Raw genomic sequence first — 25,373 nt, forward strand, 5'->3', positions numbered from 1 at the left:
CTCCTGAGCCCGCACCAATCACCAGCACCCTGTATGGATCACACGCAGCTCCTGAGCCTGCACCAATCACCAGCACCCTGTATGGATCACACGCAGCTCCTGAGCCCGCACCAATCAACAGCACCCTGTATGGATCACACGCAGCTCCTGAGCCCGCACCAATCACCAGCACCCTGTATGGATCGCACGCAGCTCCTGAGCCTGCACCAATCACCAGCACCCTATATGGAGCGCACGCAGCTCCTGAGCCCGCACCAATCAACAGCACCCTGTATGGATCACACGCAGCTCCTGAGCCCGCACCAATCACCAGCACCCTGTATGGATCACACGCAGCTCCTGAGCCCGCACCAATCACAAGCACCCTGTATGGATCACACGCAGCTCCTGAGCCCGCACCAATCACCAGCACCCTGTATGGATCGCACGCAGCTCCTGAGCCCGCACCAATCACCAGCACCCTGTATGGATCGCACGCAGCTCCTGAGCCCGCACCAATCACCAGCACCCTGTATGGAGCGCACACGCAGCTCCTGAGCCCGCACCAATCACAAGCACCCTGTATGGATCACACGCAGCTCCTGAGCCCGCACCAATCACCAGCACCCTGTATGGATCGCACGCAGCTCCTGAGCCCGCACCAATCACCAGCACCCTGTATGGATCGCACGCAGCTCCTGAGCCCGCACCAATCACCAGCACCCTGTATGGATCGCACGCAGCTCCTGAGCCCGCACCAATCACCAGCACCCTGTATGGATCGCACGCAGCTCCTGAGCCCGCACCAATCACCAGCACCCTGTATAGATCGCACGCAGCTCCTGAGCCCGCACCAATCACCAGCACCCTGTATGGATCGCACGCAGCTCCTGAGCCCGCACCAATCACCAGCACCCTTTATGGATCACACGCAGCTCCTGAGCCTGCACCAATCACCAGCACCCTGTATGGATCACACGCAGCTCCTGAGCCCGCACCAATCACCAGCACCCTGTATAGATCGCACGCAGCTCCTGAGCCCGCACCAATCACCAGCACCCTGTATGGAGCGCTCCCAGCTCCTGAGCCCGCACCAATCACCAGCACCCTGTATAGATCGCACGCAGCTCCTGAGCCCGCACCAATCACCAGCACCCTGTATGGATCGCACGCAGCTCCTGAGCCCGCACCAATCACCAGCACCCTGTATGGATCACACGCAGCTCCTGAGCCTGCACCAATCACCAGCACCCTGTATGGATCACACGCAGCTCCTGAGCCCGCACCAATCACCAGCACCCTGTATAGATCGCACGCAGCTCCTGAGCCCGCACCAATCACCAGCACCCTGTATGGAGCGCTCCCAGCTCCTGAGCCCGCACCAATCACCAGCACCCTGTATGGAGCGCTCCCAGCTCCTGAGCCCGCACCAATCACCAGCACCCTGTATAGATCGCACGCAGCTCCTGAGCCCGCACCAATCACCGCACCCTGTATGGAGCACTCCCAGCTCCTGAGCCCGCACCAATCACCAGCACCCTGTATAGATCGCACGCAGCTCCTGAGCCCGCACCAATCACCAGCACCCTGTATGGAGCGGTCCCAGCTCCTGAGCCCGCACCAATAACCAGCACCCTGTATAGATCGCACGCAGCTCCTGAGCCCGCACCATTCACCGCACCCTGTATGGAGCGCACGCAGCTCCTGAGCCCGCACCAATCACCAGCACCCTGTATAGATCGCACGCAGCTCCTGAGCCCGCACCAATCACCAGCACCCTGTATGGAGCGGTCCCAGCTCCTGAGCCCGCACCAATCACCAGCACCCTGTATAGATCGCACGCAGCTCCTGAGCCCGCACCAATCACCAGCACCCTGTATGGAGCGCTCCCAGCTCCTGAGCCCGCACCAATCACCAGCACCCTGTATGGAGCGCTCCCAGCTCCTGAGCCCGCACCAATCACCAGCACCCTGTATAGATCGCACGCAGCTCCTGAGCCCGCACCAATCACCGCACCCTGTATGGAGCGCTCCCAGCTCCTGAGCCCGCACCAATCACCAGCACCCTGTATAGATCGCACGCAGCTCCTGAGCCCGCACCAATCACCAGCACCCTGTATGGAGCGGTCCCAGCTCCTGAGCCCGCACCAATCACCAGCACCCTGTATAGATCGCACACAGCTCCTGTGCCCGCACCAATCACCGCACCCTGTATGGAGCGCTCCCAGCTCCTGAGCCCGCACCAATCACCAGCACCCTGTATAGATCGCACGCAGCTCCTGAGCCCGCACCAATCACCAGCACCCTGTATGGAGCGGTCCCAGCTCCTGAGCCCGCACCAATCACCAGCACCCTGTATAGATCGCACGCAGCTCCTGAGCCCGCACCAATCACCAGCACCCTGTATGGAGCGCTCCCAGCTCCTGAGCCCGCACCAATCACTCGCACCCTGTATAGATCGCACGCAGCTCCTGAGCCCGCACCAATCACCGCACCCTGTATGGAGCGCTCCCAGCTCCTGAGCCCGCACCAATCACCAGCACCCTGTATAGATCGCACGCAGCTCCTGAGCCCGCACCAATCACCAGCACCCTGTATGGATCGCACGCAGCTCCTGAGCCCGCACCAATCACCAGCACCCTATATAGATCGCACGCAGCTCCTGAGCCCGCACCAATCACCAGCACCCTGTATAGATCGCACTCAGCTCCTGAGCCCGCACCAATCACCGCACCCTGTATGGATCGCACGCAGCTCCTGAGCCCGCACCAATCACCGCACCCTGTATAGATCGCACTTAGCTCCTGAGCCCGCACCAATCACCAGCACCCTGTATAGATCGCACGCAGCTCCTGAGCCCCCACCAATCACCGCACCCTGTATGGAGCGCACGCAGCTCCTGAGCCCGCACCAATCACCAGCACCCTGTATAGATCGCACGCAGCTCCTGAGCCCGCACCAATCACCAGCACCCTGTATAGATCGCACGCAGCTCCTGAGCCCGCACCAATCACCGCACCCTGTATGGAGCGCACGCAGCTCCTGAGCCCGCACCAATCACCGCACCCTGTATGGAGCGCACGCAGCTCCTGAGCCCGCACCAATCACCGCACCCTGTATGGAGCGCACGCAGCTCCTGAGCCCGCACCAATCACCGCACCCTGTATAGATCGCACGCAGCTCCTGAGCCCGCACCAATCACCAGCACCCTGTATGGATCGCACGCAGCTCCTGAGCCCGCACCAATCACCAGCACCCTGTATAGATCGCACGCAGCTCCTGAGCCCGCACCAATCACCGCACCCTGTATGGAGCGCACGCAGCTCCTGAGCCCCCACCAATCACCAGCACCCTGTATAGATCGCACGCAGCTCCTGAGCCCGCACCAATCACCAGCACCCTGTATGGATCGCACGCAGCTCCTGAGCCCGCACCAATCACCGCACCCTGTATGGAGCGCACGCAGCTCCTGAGCCCGCACCAATCACCGCACCCTGTATGGAGCGCACGCAGCTCCTGAGCCCCCACCAATCACCAGCACCCTGTATAGATCGCACGCAGCTCCTGAGCCTGCACCAATCACCGCACCCTGTATGGAGCGCACGCAGCTCCTGAGCCCGCACCAATCACCGCACCCTGTATGGAGCGCACGCAGCTCCTGAGCCTGCACCAATCACCAGCACCCTGTATAGATCGCACGCAGCTCCTGAGCCCGCACCAATCACCGCACCCTGTATAGATCGCACGCAGCTCCTGAGCCCGCACCAATCACCAGCACCCTGTATGGAGCACACGCAGCTCATGAGCCTGCACCAATCACCAGCACCCTGTATAGATCGCACGCAGCTCATGAGCCTGCACCAATCACACGCACCCTGTATGGAGCGCACGCAGCTCCTGAGCCCGCACCAATCACCGCACCCTGTATGGAGCGCACGCAGCTCCTGAGCCCCCACCAATCACCAGCACCCTGTATAGATCGCACGCAGCTCCTGAGCCTGCACCAATCACCGCACCCTGTATGGAGCGCACGCAGCTCCTGAGCCCGCACCAATCACCGCACCCTGTATGGAGCGCACGCAGCTCCTGAGCCCGCACCAATCACCAGCACCCTGTATGGAGCACATGAAGCTCCTGAGCCTGCACCAATCACCGCACCCTGTATGGAGCGCACGCAGCTCCTGAGCCCCCACCAATCACCAGCACCCTGTATAGATTGCACGCAGCTCCTGAGCCCGCACCAATCACCAGCACCCTGTATGGAGCACACGAAGCTCCTGAGCCTGCACCAATCACCGCACCCTGTATGGAGCGCACGCAGCTCCTGAGCCCCCACCAATCACCAGCACCCTGTATAGATCGCACGCAGCTCCTGAGCCCGCACCAATCACCAGCACCCTGTATGGAGCACACGCAGCTCATAAGCCTGCACCAATCACCGCACCCTGTATGGAGCGCACGCAGCTCCTGAGCCCTCACCAATCACCAGCACCCTGTATGGAGCACACGCAGCTCCTGAGCCCGCACCAATCACCAGCACCCTGTATGGAGCACACGCAGCTCATAAGCCTGCACCAATCACCGCACCCTGTATGGAGCGCACGCAGCTCCTGAGCCCCCACCAATCACCAGCACCCTGTATGGAGCACACGCAGCTCCTGAGCCCGCACCAATCACCGCACCCTGTATAGATCGCACGCAGCTCCTGAGCCCGCACCAATCACCAGCACCCTGTATGGAGCACACGCAGCTCATGAGCCTGCACCAATCACACGCACCCTGTATGGAGCGCACGCAGCTCCTGAGCCCGCACCAATCACCGCACCCTGTATGGAGCGCACGCAGCTCCTGAGCCCCCACCAATCACCAGCACCCTGTATAGATCGCACGCAGCTCCTGAGCCTGCACCAATCACCGCACCCTGTATGGAGCGCACGCAGCTCCTGAGCCCGCACCAATCACCGCACCCTGTATGGAGCGCACGCAGCTCCTGAGCCCGCACCAATCACCAGCACCCTGTATGGAGCACATGAAGCTCCTGAGCCTGCACCAATCACCGCACCCTGTATGGAGCGCACGCAGCTCCTGAGCCCCCACCAATCACCAGCACCCTGTATAGATTGCACGCAGCTCCTGAGCCCGCACCAATCACCAGCACCCTGTATGGAGCACACGAAGCTCCTGAGCCTGCACCAATCACCGCACCCTGTATGGAGCGCACGCAGCTCCTGAGCCCCCACCAATCACCAGCACCCTGTATAGATCGCACGCAGCTCCTGAGCCCGCACCAATCACCAGCACCCTGTATGGAGCACACGCAGCTCATAAGCCTGCACCAATCACCGCACCCTGTATGGAGCGCACGCAGCTCCTGAGCCCCCACCAATCACCAGCACCCTGTATGGAGCACACGCAGCTCCTGAGCCCGCACCAATCACCGCACCCTGTATGGAGCGCACGCAGCTCCTGAGCCCGCACCAATCACCGCACCCTGTATGGAGCGCACGCAGCTCCTGAGCCTGCACCAATCACCGCACCCTGTATGGAGCGCACGCAGCTCCTGAGCCCCCACCAATCACCGCACCCTGTATGGAGCGCACGCAGCTCCTGAACCTGCACCAATCACCAGCACCCTGTATAGATTGCACGCAGCTCCTGAGCCCGCACCAATCACCAGCACCCTGTATAGATCGCACGCAGCTCCTGAGCCCGCACCAATCACCGCACCCTGTATAGATCGCACGCAGCTCCTGAGCCTGCACCAATCACCAGCACCCTGTATGGAGCGCACGCAGCTCCTGAGCCCGCACCAATCACCGCACCCTGTATAGATCGCACACAGCTCCTGAGCCCGCACCAATCACCGCACCCTGTATGGAGCGCACGCAGCTCCTGAGCCTGCACCAATCACCAGCACCCTGTATGGAGCGCACGCAGCTCCTGAGCCCGCACCAATCACCAGCACCCTGTATAGATCGCACGCAGCTCCTGAGCCCGCACCAATCACCGCACCCTGTATGGAGCGCACGCAGCTCCTGAGCCTGCACCAATCACCAGCACCCTGTATGGAGCGCACGCAGCTCCTGAGCCCGCACCAATCACCAGCACCCTGTATAGATCGCACGCAGCTCCTGAGCCCGCACCAATCACCAGCACCCTGTATGGAGCGCACGCAGCTCCTGAGCCCGCACCAATCACCAGCACCCTGTATAGATCGCACGCAGCTCCTGAGCCCGCACCAATCACCGCACCCTGTATAGATCGCACGCAGCTCCTGAGCCTGCACCAATCACCAGCACCCTGTATGGAGCGCACGCAGCTCCTGAGCCCGCACCAATCACTGCACCCTGTATGGAGCGCTCCCAGCTCCTGAGCCCGCACCAATCACCAGCACCCTGTATAGATCGCACGCAGCTCCTGAGCCCGCACCAATCACCGCACCCTGTATGGAGCGCACGCAGCTCCTGAGCCCCCACCAATCACCAGCACCCTGTATAGATCGCACGCAGCTCCTGAGCCTGCACCAATCACCAGCACCCTGTATGGAGCGCACGCAGCTCCTGAGCCCGCACCAATCACCAGCACCCTGTATAGATCGCACGCAGCTCCTGAGCCCGCACCAATCACCAGCACCCTGTATGGATCGCACGCAGCTCCTGAGCCTGCACCAATCACCAGCACCCTGTATGGAGCGCACGCAGCTCCTGAGCCCCCACCAATCACCAGCACCCTGTATAGATCGCACGCAGCTCCTGAGCCTGCACCAATCACCAGCACCCTGTATGGAGCGCACGCAGCTCCTGAGCCCGCACCAATCACCAGCACCCTGTATAGATCGCACGCAGCTCCTGAGCCCGCACCAATCACCGCACCCTGTATGGAGCGCACGCAGCTCCTGAGCCCGCACCAATCACCGCACCCTGTATGGAGCGCACGCAGCTCCTGTTTGGTACTGTGCAACCTGTGGAAATAAACGTCACATTGTTTTGATGCAAGACCCAGTGCCTGTGTGAACGCTGCCTACTGCCCACCTGAGAGCGTGGATCACTACAATTGGTGGATGAAATGAGTTTGTGAGGTCTCAGAGAGCACAGGCGATTGCAGTGTAAAGATTGAATGTCCCAGGTAAAGGCACTTACAGCGCTGAAGATACAGCCTGAAGCATGGAGGAGCTTCTTAAGCAACTGGTCCAAGTGCAGCAGATACAGCAGCAGCAGACCCAACAGGAAACCGACACACTACTGATCTAGCAAGTTCAGCAGCAGCAGCAGATAGCTCTCCTACCAGAAAATGTCCGGGCACAGGACAGTCAGGTGAAGCGAACGGTACGGGAGGCCTTACAGAAAAGGACTCTGGAGAATGACGTTGAGGCTTTCCGGATTGTCTTTGAGAGGGTGGCAGACAGAGAAACTGCTTCTGTAGTAATAGGAAGAGGTCCTTGCTCCATACCTGACATTGGAACCCCAGAAAGCATTCTATTACCTTGCCCTGCAGGAAGCCAAGAAGTACAACAAGCCGAAGATTATAGCACGTTTTAGCATCACCCTGGTAGTCCGGGCCCAACGGGTGCAACTCTGGAGCTACCAAAAGGACAAATCTCATCAGACCCAGATGTTCGACCTGTTACACCTGCTCTCCAGCACAGATGGAAAGAGTGGTAGTGGACCACGAAGTACACACAGAGTGGGATTCTGTGTCCCACCTAGTGGGAGTAGTCAAGGACTTGTTGCATGCTACTATCGGACAAGTTTTTCCATTCTTCTGGGACTTCTTGGCTAAAGTTGTAGCACCCAGTAGTCCGGTATGTCGCCAGGAGTCAGCTATGGTAAGAAGGTCGCATGATGTATACGGTGAATTTCCATTCACTGTACTGGTTAGAAAGGAGGATGAGGGAGCATTCCCTGAAGCCAATATCCCTGAGCAGGAGGAGTCCCAGGACAACTTTGGGACTGCAGAGCTGAGGGACTTAACAGTAAAAGGCTCTTTGGAAAATGTAAATGGTGTTCAACAGGAGGCGGGAGCCAATAGTCGGTTTCTGCAAGGGGCCAGGCATGGTGATTTTTTTGTGTCATGGGAGCAAAGTGAAGGGACAGGTAAAAGAGAGCCTGCTCGAGAGGAAAAATCCAGGGGGTATAATAAGTTGACTCGAGTGAGACAATTAATGCCTGAGTATCGGTTAATTGTGTTAGTGCCTAAGGGAAAAAGCAGGTTCTTTACCCAGCGTCAGAGACCCTATAGGGTGGTGGAAAAAGTGGTAGAGGTCAACTATAAAGCATATCGACCAGTGAAAAGAAATGCCACCTACTAAAACCCTGGAAGGGTATGAAACCGCTTGAAACCCCTTGTTGGTTGGCCTAGTCAGAAGCCAAAATTTCAGGTGTTAAAGGGGCAAGAACTTTGCCACAGTCTAAAAATTGTCATGACCGAAAACCGGTACCCAAAATAGGGACAGGTTCTTAGAGTTACTAGGTCATCCTCATGTCATCAAGCATCTGTTGGCAGATGGTGCAGAGCCCCCCCGCTGTGGGCAAAGGGGGAGGGTATGTAGCAATGCCAGGTAGGCTCCGTGTTCATCTAAATCAGTCAACTGGTGGAAGCTGACCAGAGTAAATGTGTGATGGAGCTGAAGATAGGGACAAGCCGGAATCTCTCCGTGAGAAAAGACTATACAAGCCCTGTGCTCCTAACTGCAAGTGTCAGTGGTTGCTATGGACGATAGCTGTTGTGTTTGGCCATATTGGGACTAGCTCAGCCATCTATGAGTAGCCAGGGTTTGTGTTGTTTATTTAGTCCCTGGACAAAGTCGGGATTTATATTTATGGTTTTGTTCTGGTGCTGTGGATATAATTCACATTGTTTTGACAAAAGAACCCAGTGTCCTTGTGAACACTGCCTACCTGAGAGCGTGAATCCCTACAGTGTATTTATGTGTGTCTATGTGCGTGCCTGTATATATATATATATATATATATATTACTGCACGGATGAGAAAGCCGCTGTTCTACACTATATATGCAGTGTCCATCAATGAGGGCTCACCTGTGTTATAATTAGGCTCATACCTAGTCAGCTTCCACACAAAACTGAACAGCAAACTATAGGTCTTTCCACCTTCACTCCCACCAGACCATTATGGAGCAGCTCAGCCGCCCTTTTACATCAGCTGCCCCTCCTGGGTTGGACGATTGGAATGACCAGTCCCGCCCAGCTATTCCAGTCGTTCCTAAAATCCGGGCCCATTAAAAAAAATCTTCTCAGCATACATATCTCCCATCCAGGATCTTGCCAGCTGTTCCCTTACAAATATATACGTGTGTGTGTGTGTGTGTGTGTGTATATATATACATATGGGTGTGTGTATGTATATATATATATATATATATATATACTGTATATACATATTTAACACATTTTTTTTTAAATAATAACATTTGGAGCATTCCCTTTAGAAAAAGAAAAAAATTACACATGTGGTAAAGTCAGATCTATGAAAACATAAAATTAATCAGACCGAACTGTAAATACTGTAAAAAGAAAAAAAATTAAAACTCCAGAATGGCGGTTTTTCAGTTTCCGCAATTCCCTAAAAAAAAGCAATGAAAAATACAATAACATCATATGTAACCCAAAATGGTATCAATAAAAATGACATCTTGCCACGCAAGATGCAATCGCTCGCACAGGTCCGCTGATGGAAAAATGAAAATGTAACGAGTCTCAGAAAATTGTAAAAATTTTGAAAAAAAATTTCACCACTTAAAAAACCCCAAAACAATTCAAGTTTAGTACTTTTACCACACAATGAATGGAGAAAAAAAAAACAGAAAAACAATGGCGGAATGGAGATTTCTTTTTCACACTTGGAAATTTTTGTTTTCATTTTTCAGTTCACACTAGTCATTTTTGCTACTTTTTTATGCGTTTTTTTATGCAAATTTTCAGCTGCTTCTTACAGTACCAGTAAAGCCAGTGAGATTTCAGAAATCTCATGCACACACATTGGTTTTTTGTGTCATCAGTATTTTGTGCTTTGCCTGGTTTTTAGCACAATGGAGCATGTCACTTTTTTCAGAGTTTTTTCAGCGTTTCTCACCCATTGACTTGAATGGGCGGTGAAAAAACACTGAAAAAACGCAGGTATCATGTTATGTTCTGCCAAAACCTGATTGATAGGAATAGAACATTATTTTGTTAACACTAAAGATTATCGGCATATACAAGAGACAAATCTAGTATGCCAAAACTGTAGCAAAAAAGCTGTGAAAAAAAACAAGAAAAAAACATGCCTTTTTCTGCAGCTTCTTTCCTGCCAAGAGATCAGGTTTTGTTGAAAGAAAATAAAAAAAAAATGAAAAAATGCCTAGTGTGAACTTATCCTATATGGTAAAATGAATGAAGTCGTTTAGTCCTTGGAAAAATTAAAAAGTTGTGGCTCTTAGAAAAAGGGGAGGAAAAAAATGAAAGGCCAAACATGAAAAAAAAAGCCGCAAGCGGGAAGGAGTTAAAATAATCTGACAGCGTCTCTTGTATTCCATACAGTAGATTCTCACCAATATGTTCTTTAGCAGGTTTTTCCTGGAGTTCCTGAGATAAGCGCACTCCTCTCCTTCACACAACTTAATTTCTTCTGAGATCTGAGGACAAAATGGAGATTGTGACAAAAAGCAAAACCTGCTTACATTTATCCTAATAACTCATATATCTTATTAGAGAAGTCTTCTTCTTTCTCCACTTGTGAGCCAGCAGAATCAGAGAAGAACTGACACACAGTTGGTGGAGCTGCTTGTTTGTTTCACTCCATTCCTGGATTCACAGATACACTGCTCAGTACTGATATATAATATCCTCCACCCTGCTGTTGCTTCTGGGCATGTGCAACATAGAGGTAGGAGAGCAGGAATCCCTCATGCCTGTGTGTTCTGTGTATGGAAGACATCATAGCAGCGAGTCTTCCCCCACCAGCTCAGAGACGAGTGAGAATTAGGAATCGAGCCTTCAGAAGGAAAACGAGGCTACAAATTTAGGATAAAAGTGATATAATGGGCAGAAGTAGTGTTATTCCTCATGTATAGTACATACAACAGCTTGTTCTGAAGAGTTACATCTTACATTTGAAAGGAATATTCCAATCTAGTCTATTTATCACCAATTCACTGGATATATGATCATTCTTACATCGGCTCTCGTTCATTCAGCTCCTCTTGGCTGAGGTCTTCCAGCCAAGGAGAATGGCGAACACAAGTCACCACCCCATTCTAGTCACTGGTGGAGGGTCCTAGCCGTGGGACACACACCAATGTAATAGTTTCATGTATCCAGTGTAGAGGGGATTATTTATTTACACCACAAAATCCCTTTATAGAGCACTTCCACCTGACTCTCCCTGTACTGGTCGTAGCGATGCCATGATGGAGTGTTGGTTTCACGTACTCCTGCACTGATTAGAAGTACTTCACCATCACATTAAACTGTGCAAGATTTTTCCTTGCTATCAGTGCAAGGGTTAATCTGTTCAGTTGATGCTCCTGGAGCTTTCCTACATGGATGATCTGAGCTGTTCAGTGTTGGCCACTCCCCTCTGCTATACTACAGTATATATGCTCTCCTCTGGAGTGTTTGGTTTCACGTACTCCTGCACTGATTAGAAGTACTTCACCATTGTATGATGTGCAAGTTTTTTTCCTTGCTAGCAGTGCAAGGGTTAATCTGTTCAGTTGATGCTCCTGGAGCTTTCTTACTTGGATGATCTGAGCTGTTCAGTGTTGGCCACTCCCCTCTGCAATACTATATATGCTCTCCTCTGGCACTTACAGTGAAGGAAATAATTATTTATTTGATCCCTTGCTGATTTTGTAAGTTTGCCCACTGACAAAGACATGAACAGTCTATAATTTTAAAGGGAACCTGTCACCCCCAAAATCGAACGTGAGCTAAGCCCACCTGCATCAGGGGCTTATCTACAGCATTCTGGAATGCTGTAGATAAGCCCCCGATGTATCCTGAAAGATGAGAAAAAGAGGTTATATTATACTCACCCAGGGGGGTTCCTGCTGCGGTCCGATCCGATGGGTGTCGCGGTCCGGTCCAGCGCCTCCCATCTTCTTACGATCATGTCCTCTTCTTGTCTTCACGCTGCGGCTCCGGCACAAGCGTACTTTGCCCTGTTGAGGGCAGAGCAAAGTACTGCAGTGCACAGGCACCGGGAAAGGTCAGAGAGGCCCGGCGCCTGCGCACTGCAGTATTTTGCTCTGTCCTCCGGGGCAGACAAAGTACGCCTGCACCGGAGCCGCAGCATGAAGACAAGAAGAGGACGTCATCCTATGAAGATAGGAGGCCCAGACCGCGACGCCCATCGGATCGGACCACCTGCCCGCCCAGGTGAGTATGATCTAACCTGTTTTTCTCATCTTTCAGGTTACATCGAGGGCATATCTACAGCATTCCAGAATGCTGTAGACAAGCCCCTGATGCCGGTGGGCTTAGCTCACCTTTGATTTTGGGGGTGACAGGTTCCCTTTAAGGGTAGGTTAATTTTAATATTGAGAGATAGAATATCAAGAATAAAATCCAGAAAATCACATTGTATAAATTATATACATTCATTTGCATTTTGCAGTGAGAAATAATAAGTATTTGGTCCCTCTGGCAAAGAAGACTTAATACTTGGTGGTAAAACACTTGTTGGCAAGCACAACAGTCAGACGTTTTTTGTAGTTGATGATGAGGTTTGCGCACCTATCAGGAGGAATTTTGGTCCATTCCTCTTTGCAGATCATCTCTACATCATTAACCCCTTCATGACCTTGGGATTTTTCATTTTTCCGTGTTCGTTTTTCACTCCCCTCCTTCCCAGAGCCATAACTTTTTTATTTTTCCGTGAATTTGGCCATATGAGGGCTTATTTTTTGCGGGACGAGTTGTACTTTTGAACGACATCATTGGTTTTAGCATGTCATGTACTAGAAAACGGGAAAAAAATTCCAAGTGCGGTGAAATTGCAATCCCACACTTGTTTTTTGTTTGGCTTTTTTGCTAGGTTCACTAAATGCTAAAACCGACTTAACATTATGATTCTCCAGGTCAGTACGAGTTCATAGACACCTAACATGACTAGGTTATTTTTTATCTAAGTGGTGAAAACAAATTTCCAAACTTTGCTAAAAAAAAAAAAAAATTGCGCCATTTTCCGATATTCGTAGCGTCTCCATTTTTCGTGATCTGGGGTCGGTTGAGGGCTTATTTTTTGCGTGCCGAGATGACGTTTTTAATTATAGCATTTTGGTGCAGATACGTTCTTTTGATCTCCCGTTATTGCATTTTAATGCAATGTTGCGGCGACCTAAAAAACGTAATTCTGGCATTTCGAATTTTTTTCTCGCTACGCCGTTTAGCGATCAGGTTAATGCTTTTTTTTAATTGATAGATCGGGCGATTCTGAGCACGGCGATACCAAATATGTGTAGATTTGATTTTTTTTTATTGATTTATTTTGATTGGGGCGAAAGGGGGGTGATTTAAACTTTTATATATATTTTTTTTTTTTCACATTTTTTTTTACTTTTTTTTTTTACTTTTGCCATGCTTCAATAGCCTCCATGGGAGGCTAGAAGCAGGCACAACTCGATCGGCTCTGCTACATAGCAGCGATCTGCTGATCGCTGCTATGTAGCAGAAATGGAGGTGTGCTGTGAGCGCCGACCACAGGGTGGCGCTCACAGCCACCGGTCATCAGTAATCATAGAGGTCTCTAGGACCTCTATGGTTACCATCCAGATGCATCGCCGACCACCGATCATGTGATGGGGGTCGGCGATGACGTCATTTCCGGCGGTAGTTAAATGCCGCTGTCTGCGATTGACAGCGGCATTTAACTAGTTAATAGGTGCGGGCAGATCGCGGAGCCCTGCATCAAAGCAGGGGATCTGACCTCGGACGTACTATACCGTCCGAGGTCAGATAGGGGTTAAGATTTTGAGGCTGTCGCTTGGTAACTTGGAGCTTCAATTCCCTTCATAAGTTTTTTAAGGGATTAAGCTCTGGAGACTGGTTAGGCCACTCCATGACCTTAATGTGCTTCTTTTTGAGCCACTCCTTTGTTGCCATGGCTGTATGTTTTGGGTCATTGTCTTGCTGGAAGACTCAGCCACAACCCATTTTTAATGTCCTGGCGGAGGGAAGGAGGTTGTCACTCAGGATTTTACAGTACATGACTCCATCCATTCTCCCATTAATGCATTGAAGTAGCCTTTGCAGAGAAACACCCCCAAAACATAATGTTTCCACCTCTATGCTTGACAGTGGGGACGGTGTTCTTTGGGTTATAGGCGACATTTCTCTTTCTCCAAACATGGCGAGTTGAATTAATGCCAAAGACCTAATTTTTGTCTCATCTGACCCCAGCACCTTCGCACCAATCACTCACAGAATCATCCAGGTGTTCATTGGCAAACTTCAGACGGGCCTACACATGTGCCTTCTTGAGCAGGGGGACCTTGTGGGCACTGCAGGACTTTACACCTTTACGGCGTGATGTGTTACCAATGGTTTTCTTGGTGACTGTGGTCCCAGCTGTCTTGAGATCATTAACAAGTTCCCCTGTGTAGTTTTAGCTGATCTCTCACCTTCCGCATGATCAAGAATACACCACGAGGTGATATTTTGCATAGTGCCCCAGATCGATGTCGAATGACAGTCATTTTGTATTTCTTCCATTTTCTTACTATTGCACCAACAGTTGTCTCCTTCTCACCCAGCATCTTACTTATGGTTTTGAAGCCCATTCCAGCTTTGTGCAGGTCTATGATCTTGTCCCTGATATCCTCATAAAGCCCTTTGGTATTGCCCATGTTGTAGAGGTTAAAACTGATTAATTGAGTCAGCAGTCTTCTATAAAGGTGACTATGTAAGACAGCTGTCTTTAATGCAGGTGATGAGTTGATTAAGAGCATCTAACTGGTCTGCAGGAGCCAGAACTCTTAATGGTTGGTAGGGGATCAAATACCAAACCAGAATCTCAATTTGCAGACACTGTGTTTCGGGGTACTGCCCCTCGTCAGTGCAAAGTGGAGAGGCGTCTGACCGGGATCCAAGAAGTATCATTTCTCCTTGTGGATAGTGACATGTTAAGGATGTCGAGGTGAGGAGACTTAAAGCCGCAATGCTCCTCTGGGAAATATGCAAATTGTCTCTTCAGAGAGGAAGATGACTAGAACTCTAGTGCCACTTTATTGGAAGTAGCAATCCTAACAGTCAATGTCGACCCTTTAACGAGCCTTGTCGCATGACTTAGGATAAAAGCCAAACCAGAATCTCAATTTGCAGACACTGTGTTACTGCTCCTTGTCAGTGCAAAGTGGAGATCTAGTTTGGCTGAGTGAGAGGTGTCTGACCGGGATCCAAGAAGTATCGTTTCTCTTTGCGGAGAGTGACATGTTAAGCATGTCGAGGTGAGGAGACTTAAAGCCGCAATGCAACTTGCATATTTCCCAGAGGAGCATTGCGGCTTTAAGTCTCCTCACCTCGACATCCTTAACATGTCACTCTCCGCAGGGAGAAACGATACTTCTTGGATCACTGCAAAATACAAATAAATGTATATAATTTATACAATGTGATTTTCTGGATTATATTTTTGATATTCTATCTGTCAATGTTAAAATTAACCTACCCTTAAAATTATAGACTGTTCATGTCTTTGTCAGTGAGCAAACTTACAAAATGAGCAAGGGATCAAATAATTATTTCCTTCACTGTAGGGTTTACCAGTGTTAGTTCTTACTGCCTGGTTCTAAGGTGTACATATTTCCTCAGTGGGCACAATTTTTTTTTACTGGCTGAGATCCATATTGACAAAAGTAAGGTTTTTTTTTCAGCCTTTTTGGGCAGATGGGCTGAGTTTAATTTGACTCACAGGTTCATCCAGGACCAGGGTCTAAAGACATGTAAACTACCCAGACCAATATCCACAATCGCCATTGACTCCACACCTTTGAGCCAGGGGTATTTTACTCCGGTCGTCCGAGGGATACATGTGTAGGTAGGGGCCATGTTCTTGGAATTTATTCATTGTTATGTGCTAGGGGGCTTGCCTTGTCCTGTGGTTATTGGACTACCATGGCTGACATTGCATAATAATGTACAGGTCCTTCTTAAAAAAAATAGCATATAGTGTTAAATTTCATTATTTACCATAATGTAATGATTACAATTAAACTTTCATATATTATAGATTCATTATCCACCAACTGAAATTTGTCAGGTCTTTTATTGTTTTAATACTGATGATTTTGGCATACAACTCCTGATAACCCAAAAAACCTGTCTCAATAAATTAGCATATTTCACCCATCCAATCAAATAAAAGTGTTTTTTAATAACAAACAAAAAAAACAACAAATAATAATGTTCAGTTATGCACTCAATACTTGGTGGGGAATCCTTTGGCAGAAATGACTGCTTCAATGCGGCGTGGCATGGAGGCAATCAGCCTGTGACACTGCTGAGATGTTATGGAGGCCCAGGATGCTTCAATAGCGGCCTTAAGCTCATCCAGAGTGTTGGGTCTTGCGTCTCTCAACTTTCTCTTCACAATATCCCACAGATTCTCTATGGGGTTCAAATCATCAGTATTAAAACAATAAAAGACCTGACAAATTTCAGTTGGTGGATAATGAATCTATAATATATGAAAGTTTAATTGTAATCATTACATTATGGTAAATAATGAAATTTAACACTATATGCTAATTTTTTGAGAAGGACCTGTAGTCGTCTGAAAGACTTGAGAGATGCTAAGGTGGAGTGAGTACTGTCAAGGACACTACTTGGGAACCCAGTTGCCAGGGTGGATAACTGGTCTTTGCCGAAATACTTTGAGGATGTGTTCTCAAAATAGAGGTGCCCAGTGGCGTAGGAAGGAGGGTGCGGGGGGGGCGGTCCGCCCCGGGCGGCACAATGCGGGGGGCGGCCGGCGCTGCAGGAGAAGAAGAAAAAAAAAAAAAAAAGACGCCCCTTTAATTCTTCGGCCATCTCCCCCCACCACCGGGCCCCGCCCCCGCCTCCGCCCCCCGCTCTAATACTCACCTCTCCTGGTTCCTGCGGCTTCAGCGTCCTCTGACTCTGCGACGTCTCAGGGCAGAGGGCGCGATGACGTCACTACTGTGCGCGCCGCTCTGCCTCTCTGTCCTGAGCGTCGCAGAGCCGGAGAGACGCTGACTGGCTGCACCGCACCGGACCTGCGCTAGGAATGGGAGAGGTGAGGATTTTACTTTTTTTTTTTCTCTTTATGTCTGACTGTCTGGGGCTGGGGCAGAATGCTGGACACACTGGGGCAATACTGGAGACCATGGGGCAGATTGCTGGACACACTGGGGCAGTACTGGAGACCATGGGGCAGAATGCTGGACACACTGGGGCAGTACAGGAGACTATGGGGCAGATTGCTGGACACACTGGGGCAATACAGGAGACCATGGGGCAGATTGCTGGACACACTGGGGCAATACAGGAGACTATGGGGCAGATTGCTGGACACACTGGGGCAATACTGGAGACCATGGGGCAGAATGCTGGACACACTGGGGCAATACAGGAGACTATGGGGCAGATTGCTGGACACGCTGGGGCAATACTGGAGACCATGGGGCAGAATGCTGGACACACTGGGGCAATACAGGAGACCATGTGGCAGAATGCTGGACACACTGGGGCAATACAGGAGACCATGGGGCAGATTGCTGGACACACTGGGGCAATACAGGAGACCATGGGGCAGATTGCTGGACACACTGGGGCAATACAGGAGACTATGGGGCAGATTGCTGGACACACTGGGGCAATACTGGAGACCATGGGGCAGAATGCTGGACACACTGGGGCAGTACAGGAGACTATGGGGCAGATTGCTGGACACACTGAATACTGGAGACCATGGGGCAGATTTCAGGACACATTGAGGCAATGCTGGAGACCCTGGGGCAGACTTCTGGACATACTGGGGCAATACTGGAGACCATGGGGCAGATTGCTGGACACACTGGGGCAATACTGGAGACCATGGGGCAGAATGCTGGACACACTGGGGCAATACTGGAGACCATGGGGCAGAATGCTGGACACACTGGGGCAATACAGGAGACTATGGGGCAGATTGCTGGACACACTGAATACTGGAGACCATGGGGCAGATTTCAGGACACATTGAGGCAATGCTGGAGACCCTGGGGCAGACTTCTGGACATACTGGGGCAATACTGGAGACCATGGGGCAGATTGCTGGACACACCGGGGCAATACTGGAGACCATGGGGCAGATTGCTGGACACACCGGGGCAATACTGGAGACCATGGGGCAGAATGCTGGACACACTGGGCCAATATAGGAGACCATGGGGCAGATTGCTGGACACACTGGGGCAATACTGGAGACCCTGGGGCAGATTTCTGGACACATTGAGGCAATGCTGGAGACCCTGGGGCAGACTTCTGGACACACTGGGGCAATGCTGGACACTGGGGCAGATTGCTGGACACACTGGGGGTAATATGCTGGACACACTGGGGCAATGCTGGACACTGGGGGTAATATGCTGGACACACTGGGGCAGACTGCTGGACACACTGGGGAAAGGCTGGACACTGGGGCAGATTGCTGGACACACTGGGGGCAGTGCTGGACATACTGGGGCAGATTGCTGGACACACTGGGGGTAATATGCTGGACACACTGGGGCAGATTGCTGGACAACATGGGGGTAATATGCTGGACACACTGGGGCAGATTGCTGGACAACATGGGGGTAATATGCTGGACACACTGGTGGCAGTACTTGAGGCATGGGCAGAATGTAGATACGGGGCAGGATTGGATCATGGGGCAGGACGGATACGATGGAGGCTGGTGGGGCAGGATGGGGAGATCATATGGGGTAGAATGGATACTCATGAGGGCAGGATGCGAGAACATATGGCTGGAGCCAGGAATGAGATAAACGGGGCCAGGGTGGGGAATAGTGTTACCATAGGGGATAATTAAGGGATATTATTACTGCAGTGATGTGTTTATTTTATTTTTTGAGTATACTGTTTTAAATGAGGGGCAGGCCTGTTACTGTGCAGAGTGACACTATATCACCTTTTTTTCTTCATGTGATGTAATGTAGAAGTTGTGAAAAATTAAGTAATGTGTTCTGCAAGCGGAGCTCGAGATAACTGTGTTATTTCCTGCAGAAACGAGTCCTGGCTGGAAGGAATGATGGCGGTCTGTGCTGGATGAAAGATGAAGGACTTCACCTAGAGACGTCACTGGTGAGTCAGTGTTACCTATACACTGACACTATACACTGTATACTATATAGAGGTCCTGTGTATAATGTCACCAGTGATCTCTGTATTACCTCTACACAGACACTGCATACTAAGTACAGATCTCCTGTGAATACTGGCACTTATGGTGATAGTATTGTGGGTTTTTTTTTATTACTGATCAGTATTGTAGTATTCAGTCACTATGTGGTGGTAATATGTGGTCTGGAAATGGTGCGGTGGTATTTGTCCCTTGTATGTAGTATTATTCGGTCACTATGTGGCCTGGTCATGGTGTGGTGGTATTAAGTCACAGGTGTGGCATGTGGGGGTGACACCATTAGGCCCAGTTTAAGTTCTACAAAACAGGAAAACCATTTTTGGTAACCTTTGTGTGTATTGAGCCGGGGGGGGGGGGAAGGGCGCCAAACTCGGGAACAGCCCCGGGCGGCAAAAGCTCTAGCTACGCCTCTGGAGGTACCTCCTTAACCAGATCATCGAGTCAAAATGTTTTTCTAAACTGGACAGCTGGGATGGATGTAATCACATTCAAATTAAGGAGAGAATGAGTGGAAGACAGCTTTTAATACACCTGAGGGATACTATGAAAACCTTGTGATGCCATTTGTGTTGACGAATGCTCCGGCCATCTTCCAGCACTTGATAAATTACATTTTTTATCACCTGGTAGGTAGATTTGTGGTGGTCTATCTTGATGATATATTAATTTATTTGCCTGACCACGAGTTACACCAGGTACATGTCAGGCAGATCTTACAGATACTCAGTGACAATAAATTGTTTATCAAACCATCAGATCCCTTTTCTGGGTTATTACTTATCGTCCACCAGTGGTCACATAGGTCCGACGAAAGTCAGGGCGGTACTGGATTGGGATCGTCCTGAAAACTTAAAGGCTTTACAAAGGTTTTTGGGTTTCGCCAACTACCGTAAGTTCTGACAGATATGACCAGGAAAGTGATGGACTTTTCCAAGTGGTCCAGTCCGGCCAGTAAGGCATTTTATTACTTCAAAGAAATGTTTTGCTTCCATGCCGATTCTTATACAGCCTGATGCAGCTCAACCATTCATTGTAGACGTTGACACGTCTGAAGTGGAGGGGTTGTATTGTCGCATCTCCAAGTAAATGGCGTCTGTGTGTTTACTTTTCAAATAAACTGTTGTCCGCTGAGAAAAATTGACATTGGTAACAGGGAACTCTTAGCAATGAAGTGGGCTTTTGAAGAGTGGCAACATCTTTTGGAGGGGGCAGTACATCCGGTCATGGTAATTATCGATAATAAAAATCTTTTATGTTTGGAATCTGCTAAGCGTATGACACCTAATGCCAAATGCCAGTCATAATTATCGTTGGTCTGACATGTATTCTTTGTATTTTCCTTTATGTCTTTAGCAGAATAACACCATAAATAGAATTGATTGTAATTTATTTTTTGTTTATTTTATTACATATTTCTGGCAACCAGAGAGAGCTTGTCATCCCTCCACTTCCAGTACCAGTTTGGAATTTCCACCCTGTCCAGAATAGTTTTGGACACCTGCCGGGCTTTGTGGAACGTTCTCCGTCAAGAATTTATACCCATAAAGACCGAGGACATGTGAATGGCAATTGCTGATAAATTCTGGACTGTGTGTGATTTCCCCAACTGTTTGGGTGCGGTGGATGGAAAGCACATCCGGATTATCAAACCAGCCAGAACGGGATCAGAGTTCTTCAACTATAAAAAATATTTTTCAGTAGTTCTCATGGCAATAGCTGATGCGGACTCTCGCTTTATCGCCGTTGACATTTGAGCTTTTGGCCATGGCAACGATTCCCAGACTTTCAAAAACTCGGATATGGGCCGACGTGTTTATGGCAAAAATTTTAATTTTCCACAGCCACGACCTCTCCCCAACACTCAAGGCCCACCGATGCCATTTGTTATGGTTGGGGATGAGGCCTTTCAGATGTGTGAAAACCTACTGAAACCATATTCCAGTCAGGACTTGAACCGCACAAAACGGATCTATAACTACAGACTCACCAGGGCCCGGAGAACAGTAGAGTGTGCCTTTGGGATTATGGTCTCAAAATGGCACATTCTTGCAACAGCCATAAATCTAAAAATGGAGACAGTGGATGAGGTGGTAAAAGCCTGTATGGTTCTCCACAATTACATTCTGGCTAAGGAGCGACCCAACATTGAACTTGATGAACAAGCTGCAAACCCTTTGCCTGATTACCGGCATCACCCGCTGCAGTCAACTGTTGAAGTTGGCCACATGCGGGACCAATTTGCTGCCTTTTTTGATTCTGAGATAGGACGTGTGGCATGGCAGGACAATAATATGTAAAATGTCCTGTTGACTTTGGGTCTGTACCAGTTATGTTTTAAATGTTACTAATGTTTGTTGTTAATAAAATACGTGTTTTATTATGTTGACTATGTCTCCTATGTATTTCCTATCAAAACCACTTTGGTTTTTTGGGCTTAGGTTGTTGACGTCATTGCGTCCTGCCTCGGTTCAACAGTAGCTATTTGATGCAGACTGAAGAGACGATGGCTGTTTGGTGCTGTCACATTAGCAGTATTTGTTCTGTACTTTACATCTGTATTTGTAAGCCAAAACCATGAGTGGGTGATAAATGCAGAAGTGGTGCATATGTTTTTATTATACTTTTTCTCACATTGTTCCAGTCGTGGTTTTGGCTTACCAATAGTGATGTAAAATACTGACCAAATACTGCTAGTATGACGGCAGCCTACAAAACAGATCTATAGTCCTCAAGTCAGGTGTCAGAAATAATGAATTCATGATGCACAAGTAAATGCCTCATGAATTCATTATTTCTGACACATGTCCTGGTGACTATAGATATGCCTTGTATGACCTCCATCGTCCCTTCACTTTGTGTGAAATACATTTTATGTACACAGAAGAAAAAATTGAGGTAATATAAGGCATTTCTCTACTCACCAGGTCAGGTGTCATAACTAATGATTTTTTGAACACATGACCTGTTGAGTATAGTTCTGCTGTGTATTCTGCTGTGTATTACTACAATTTTCTCTTCAGTCAGAGACACAAAGTCACAGAGTAAACAGAAAGAAAAGATTATGGAGAAAATACAAGTATTATTTTTTTGGGCCACCTCATATCTCTATACCAGTGTTCTCCAACTCCGGTCCTCAAGAGCCACCAACAGGTCATGTTTTCAGGATTTCCTTACTATTGCACAGGTGATGGAATTAATGCCTGTGCATGTGATGCAACTATCACCTGTGCAATACTAAGGTAATACTGAAAACATGACCTGTTGGTGGCTCTTGAGGACCGGAGCTGGGGAACACTGCTCTATACCAAACACACACAAAGCTGCAGTGTTGTACTTACTAACTTTAGGAGCTAGGAGGTGGCAAAAAAATAAAGTGTGCGGCGCATTTTTTTATTTGGCGCACGGTGTGTGTTGCCGGCGGTGATATACACAATAAACCAAACCTTATTGGGGGCAAAAAAATGATCATTTATTTTAACAAAACAACCAAAAAATAAAATTAACTGCGCCTGCTTGGGGTTGATTGACGGAAATGGGGGGTGTGGAGCTGTGAGGACTGGCTAACTGTGGACGACGCAGGGGTGGCTGGAGAAGGTGCAATAAAATTACTGGGGTCTGGAAATTCAGGGATTGGGCTAGACACATGAGAGGGCAGAGACACACTGGAAGGGTGAGACAAACCAGACATTACAGACACATTTTTTCGTTGAGGGGGGAGGGATAGCTATCTTTTGTTTTTTTGCCTTTCCCTTTCTGTGATTGGCGCTGCTTTCCGGGGAGCCTCGTTGGGCTCATTGGTATCGGCCTGGCCGTGGTGGCCGACCTGTCACGGTCCGTGTGCCTTTGCAGCGGCATTGTTGTGGTGGCAGGGAACGACAGGCCAGGGTCCGGCAGCGGCATTGTTGTGGTGGCGGGTAAGGCCAGGCCAGGGTCCGGCAATGGCATTGTTGTGGTGGGGGGGAAGGCCAGGCCAAGGTCCGGCAGCTGCTGCATGTTAGTGGTCCTGCGGAAGGCCATGCCAGGGTCCTGCGGTTGCCACATGGTGGTGGCAGTGGAGGAGGTCCAAGCAGGAGCAGCAGTTGTGAAGGTGGTGGCTGTGGGCTGTCCAACAGCACTCGGCATGGTGATGGTGCTATAGTGGTGTCCGGCAGTGCTTGGAATGGAGGTGGCCATGCAGTGGTATGCAGCAGAGGTCGGCATTGATGTAAAGCGTGACAGTGTGGGCACAGGTGGAAATGCCCCCACTGTTTGCTGAATATACCGACTCTGCTGCATAGCCTGCACGTAAGCAGCATTGCAGGCCTGCATAACACTAATCTGGAGATCGGGAGTAAGGTGTTCCGACATGCCCTGTTCAATTTGATTAAAAAAAATGATGTGCTGGCCTCTGGAGGTCGGCTTTCACTTGGGCAAGGGCTGTGGTAACCGCCTGGATACGTGTACTCATATGGCTAATAGCAGTATCCAGTTGGTCACCCATCGCCTTGAGTCCCTCGTGGAAAACCGAGCTCAAGTGCAAAAACTCGGGCATGAGGGACCTGTCCGCTGCCGGGAGGAGCCCCAAAAAAACGGGGCAGAGGACTGGGAAAGGGGAACACCTGATGGACCAGCTTCCTGATCTCCAGTCAGTGTGGCAGGCCCACTTGCTGCAGCGCTGGAGGATGGCTGGGACGGGTCCGTGGCTGTCTGATGAAGGACCGCTCCAGAACCTGGGCCAACAGTGCTGCTCCATGTGCTGTGAAAAAAGAAAAAAAATTAATACCAAACATTTACAAAACACAAACTCCTGTGGAATATAAGCATACAGATTAAGGCTGAGGTCACACTGGCAGTATTTGGTCAGAGTTTTACATCAGACTTTGGAAGCCAAAACCAGGAGTACAACAGTATGAGGAAAATCGAAACAGATGCACCACTTCTGCATTAATCACCCAACCCTGTTTTTGACTTACAAATACTGATGTAAAATATGAACGGATGACGGAGGTCATACAAAGCGTATCTATACTCACCAGGACATGTGTCAGAAATAATGTATTCATGAGGCATTTATTTGTGCATCATGAATTCATTATTTCTAACACCTGACTTGATGACTATAGATCTGTTTTGTAGGCTGCCGTCACACTAGCAGTATTTGGTCAGTATTTTACAGCAGTATTTGTAAGCCAAAACCAGGAGTGAAACAATGTGAGGAAAAGTATAATAGAAACATGTGCACCACTTCTGCATTTATCACCCACTCCTGGTTTTGGCTACAAATACTGATGTAAAATACTGACCAAATACTGCTAGTGTGATGGCAGCCTAATGCAATACAAAACATATTTTTTTTTAACCAAAAATATACTTACGTTCTCTGGGCGCAAGGACCGGTCTCAAAAATGCAAGAAGGCGGTGATATTTGTATTTTCTAATCCTTGCTCCGGAACCACTAGGAAGCCGGCTCTCTTGACACAGGTCCTTGTTGAAGCGGTCCTTCATCGAATGCCAACGTATTTGGACTTTGAGCACTGTTGAAAAAAAAAAACCATAATGGTTATACAATGGTCAGGAGTTTCTCTCATCACACACAGTTGTGTGAGCACGGCCAAGGTCTCTGCTGTTTCACACTGCATTGCAATACTTATCAAATGCATTTCGGACCCGAGTAGGGTCTAAAAAAACATACAAAAAAAATGTCATATGTGTTGATGTGACAGTGAATACTTACCAATCTGAGGAGGTGAATATTCACTTCGCTGACATTTTCTGCTTGTGCAGGCCCAGGCATTTGATCTTCATCAGAAGAAGATGACATTTTGATGCATGCAGAAAGAAAGAAATGGCAGAAATTAGGACATGTAGAAACAAAAAACAGAAAATAAAGGCATTGGCTAGGATATACTCACATTGCTCAGTGTCTTGTTGTCCTCCAAGGTTGTAGCCTGCGTCTCGTCTGGTTTCCAGTCTGCTGAGTAGTGACCTGCAAATGTCCACTCCCTCCCTTTATCACCTTGTATGTGGGGGTTGGCTTATCAGTGTCTAGACAT

The 25,373-nt window shown here is 49.5% G+C and overlaps 1 protein-coding gene across 1 annotated transcript in view; it reads right to left on the reverse strand.

Moving 5' to 3' along the window:
- Window positions 1-25,373, reverse strand: part of LOC138658399 (progonadoliberin-2) — a 75,495-nt gene that overhangs the window by 820 nt on the left and 49,302 nt on the right. Inside the window, exon 3 of the mRNA XM_069745837.1 lies at window positions 10,529-10,612. Within this exon, the coding sequence (XP_069601938.1) occupies window positions 10,529-10,612 (84 nt within the window). The remainder of the gene's footprint in view (window positions 1-10,528; window positions 10,613-25,373) is intronic.

Source organism: Ranitomeya imitator, chromosome 1 (assembly GCF_032444005.1).
Source record: "Ranitomeya imitator isolate aRanImi1 chromosome 1, aRanImi1.pri, whole genome shotgun sequence".
NCBI lineage: Eukaryota > Metazoa > Chordata > Amphibia > Anura > Dendrobatidae > Ranitomeya > Ranitomeya imitator.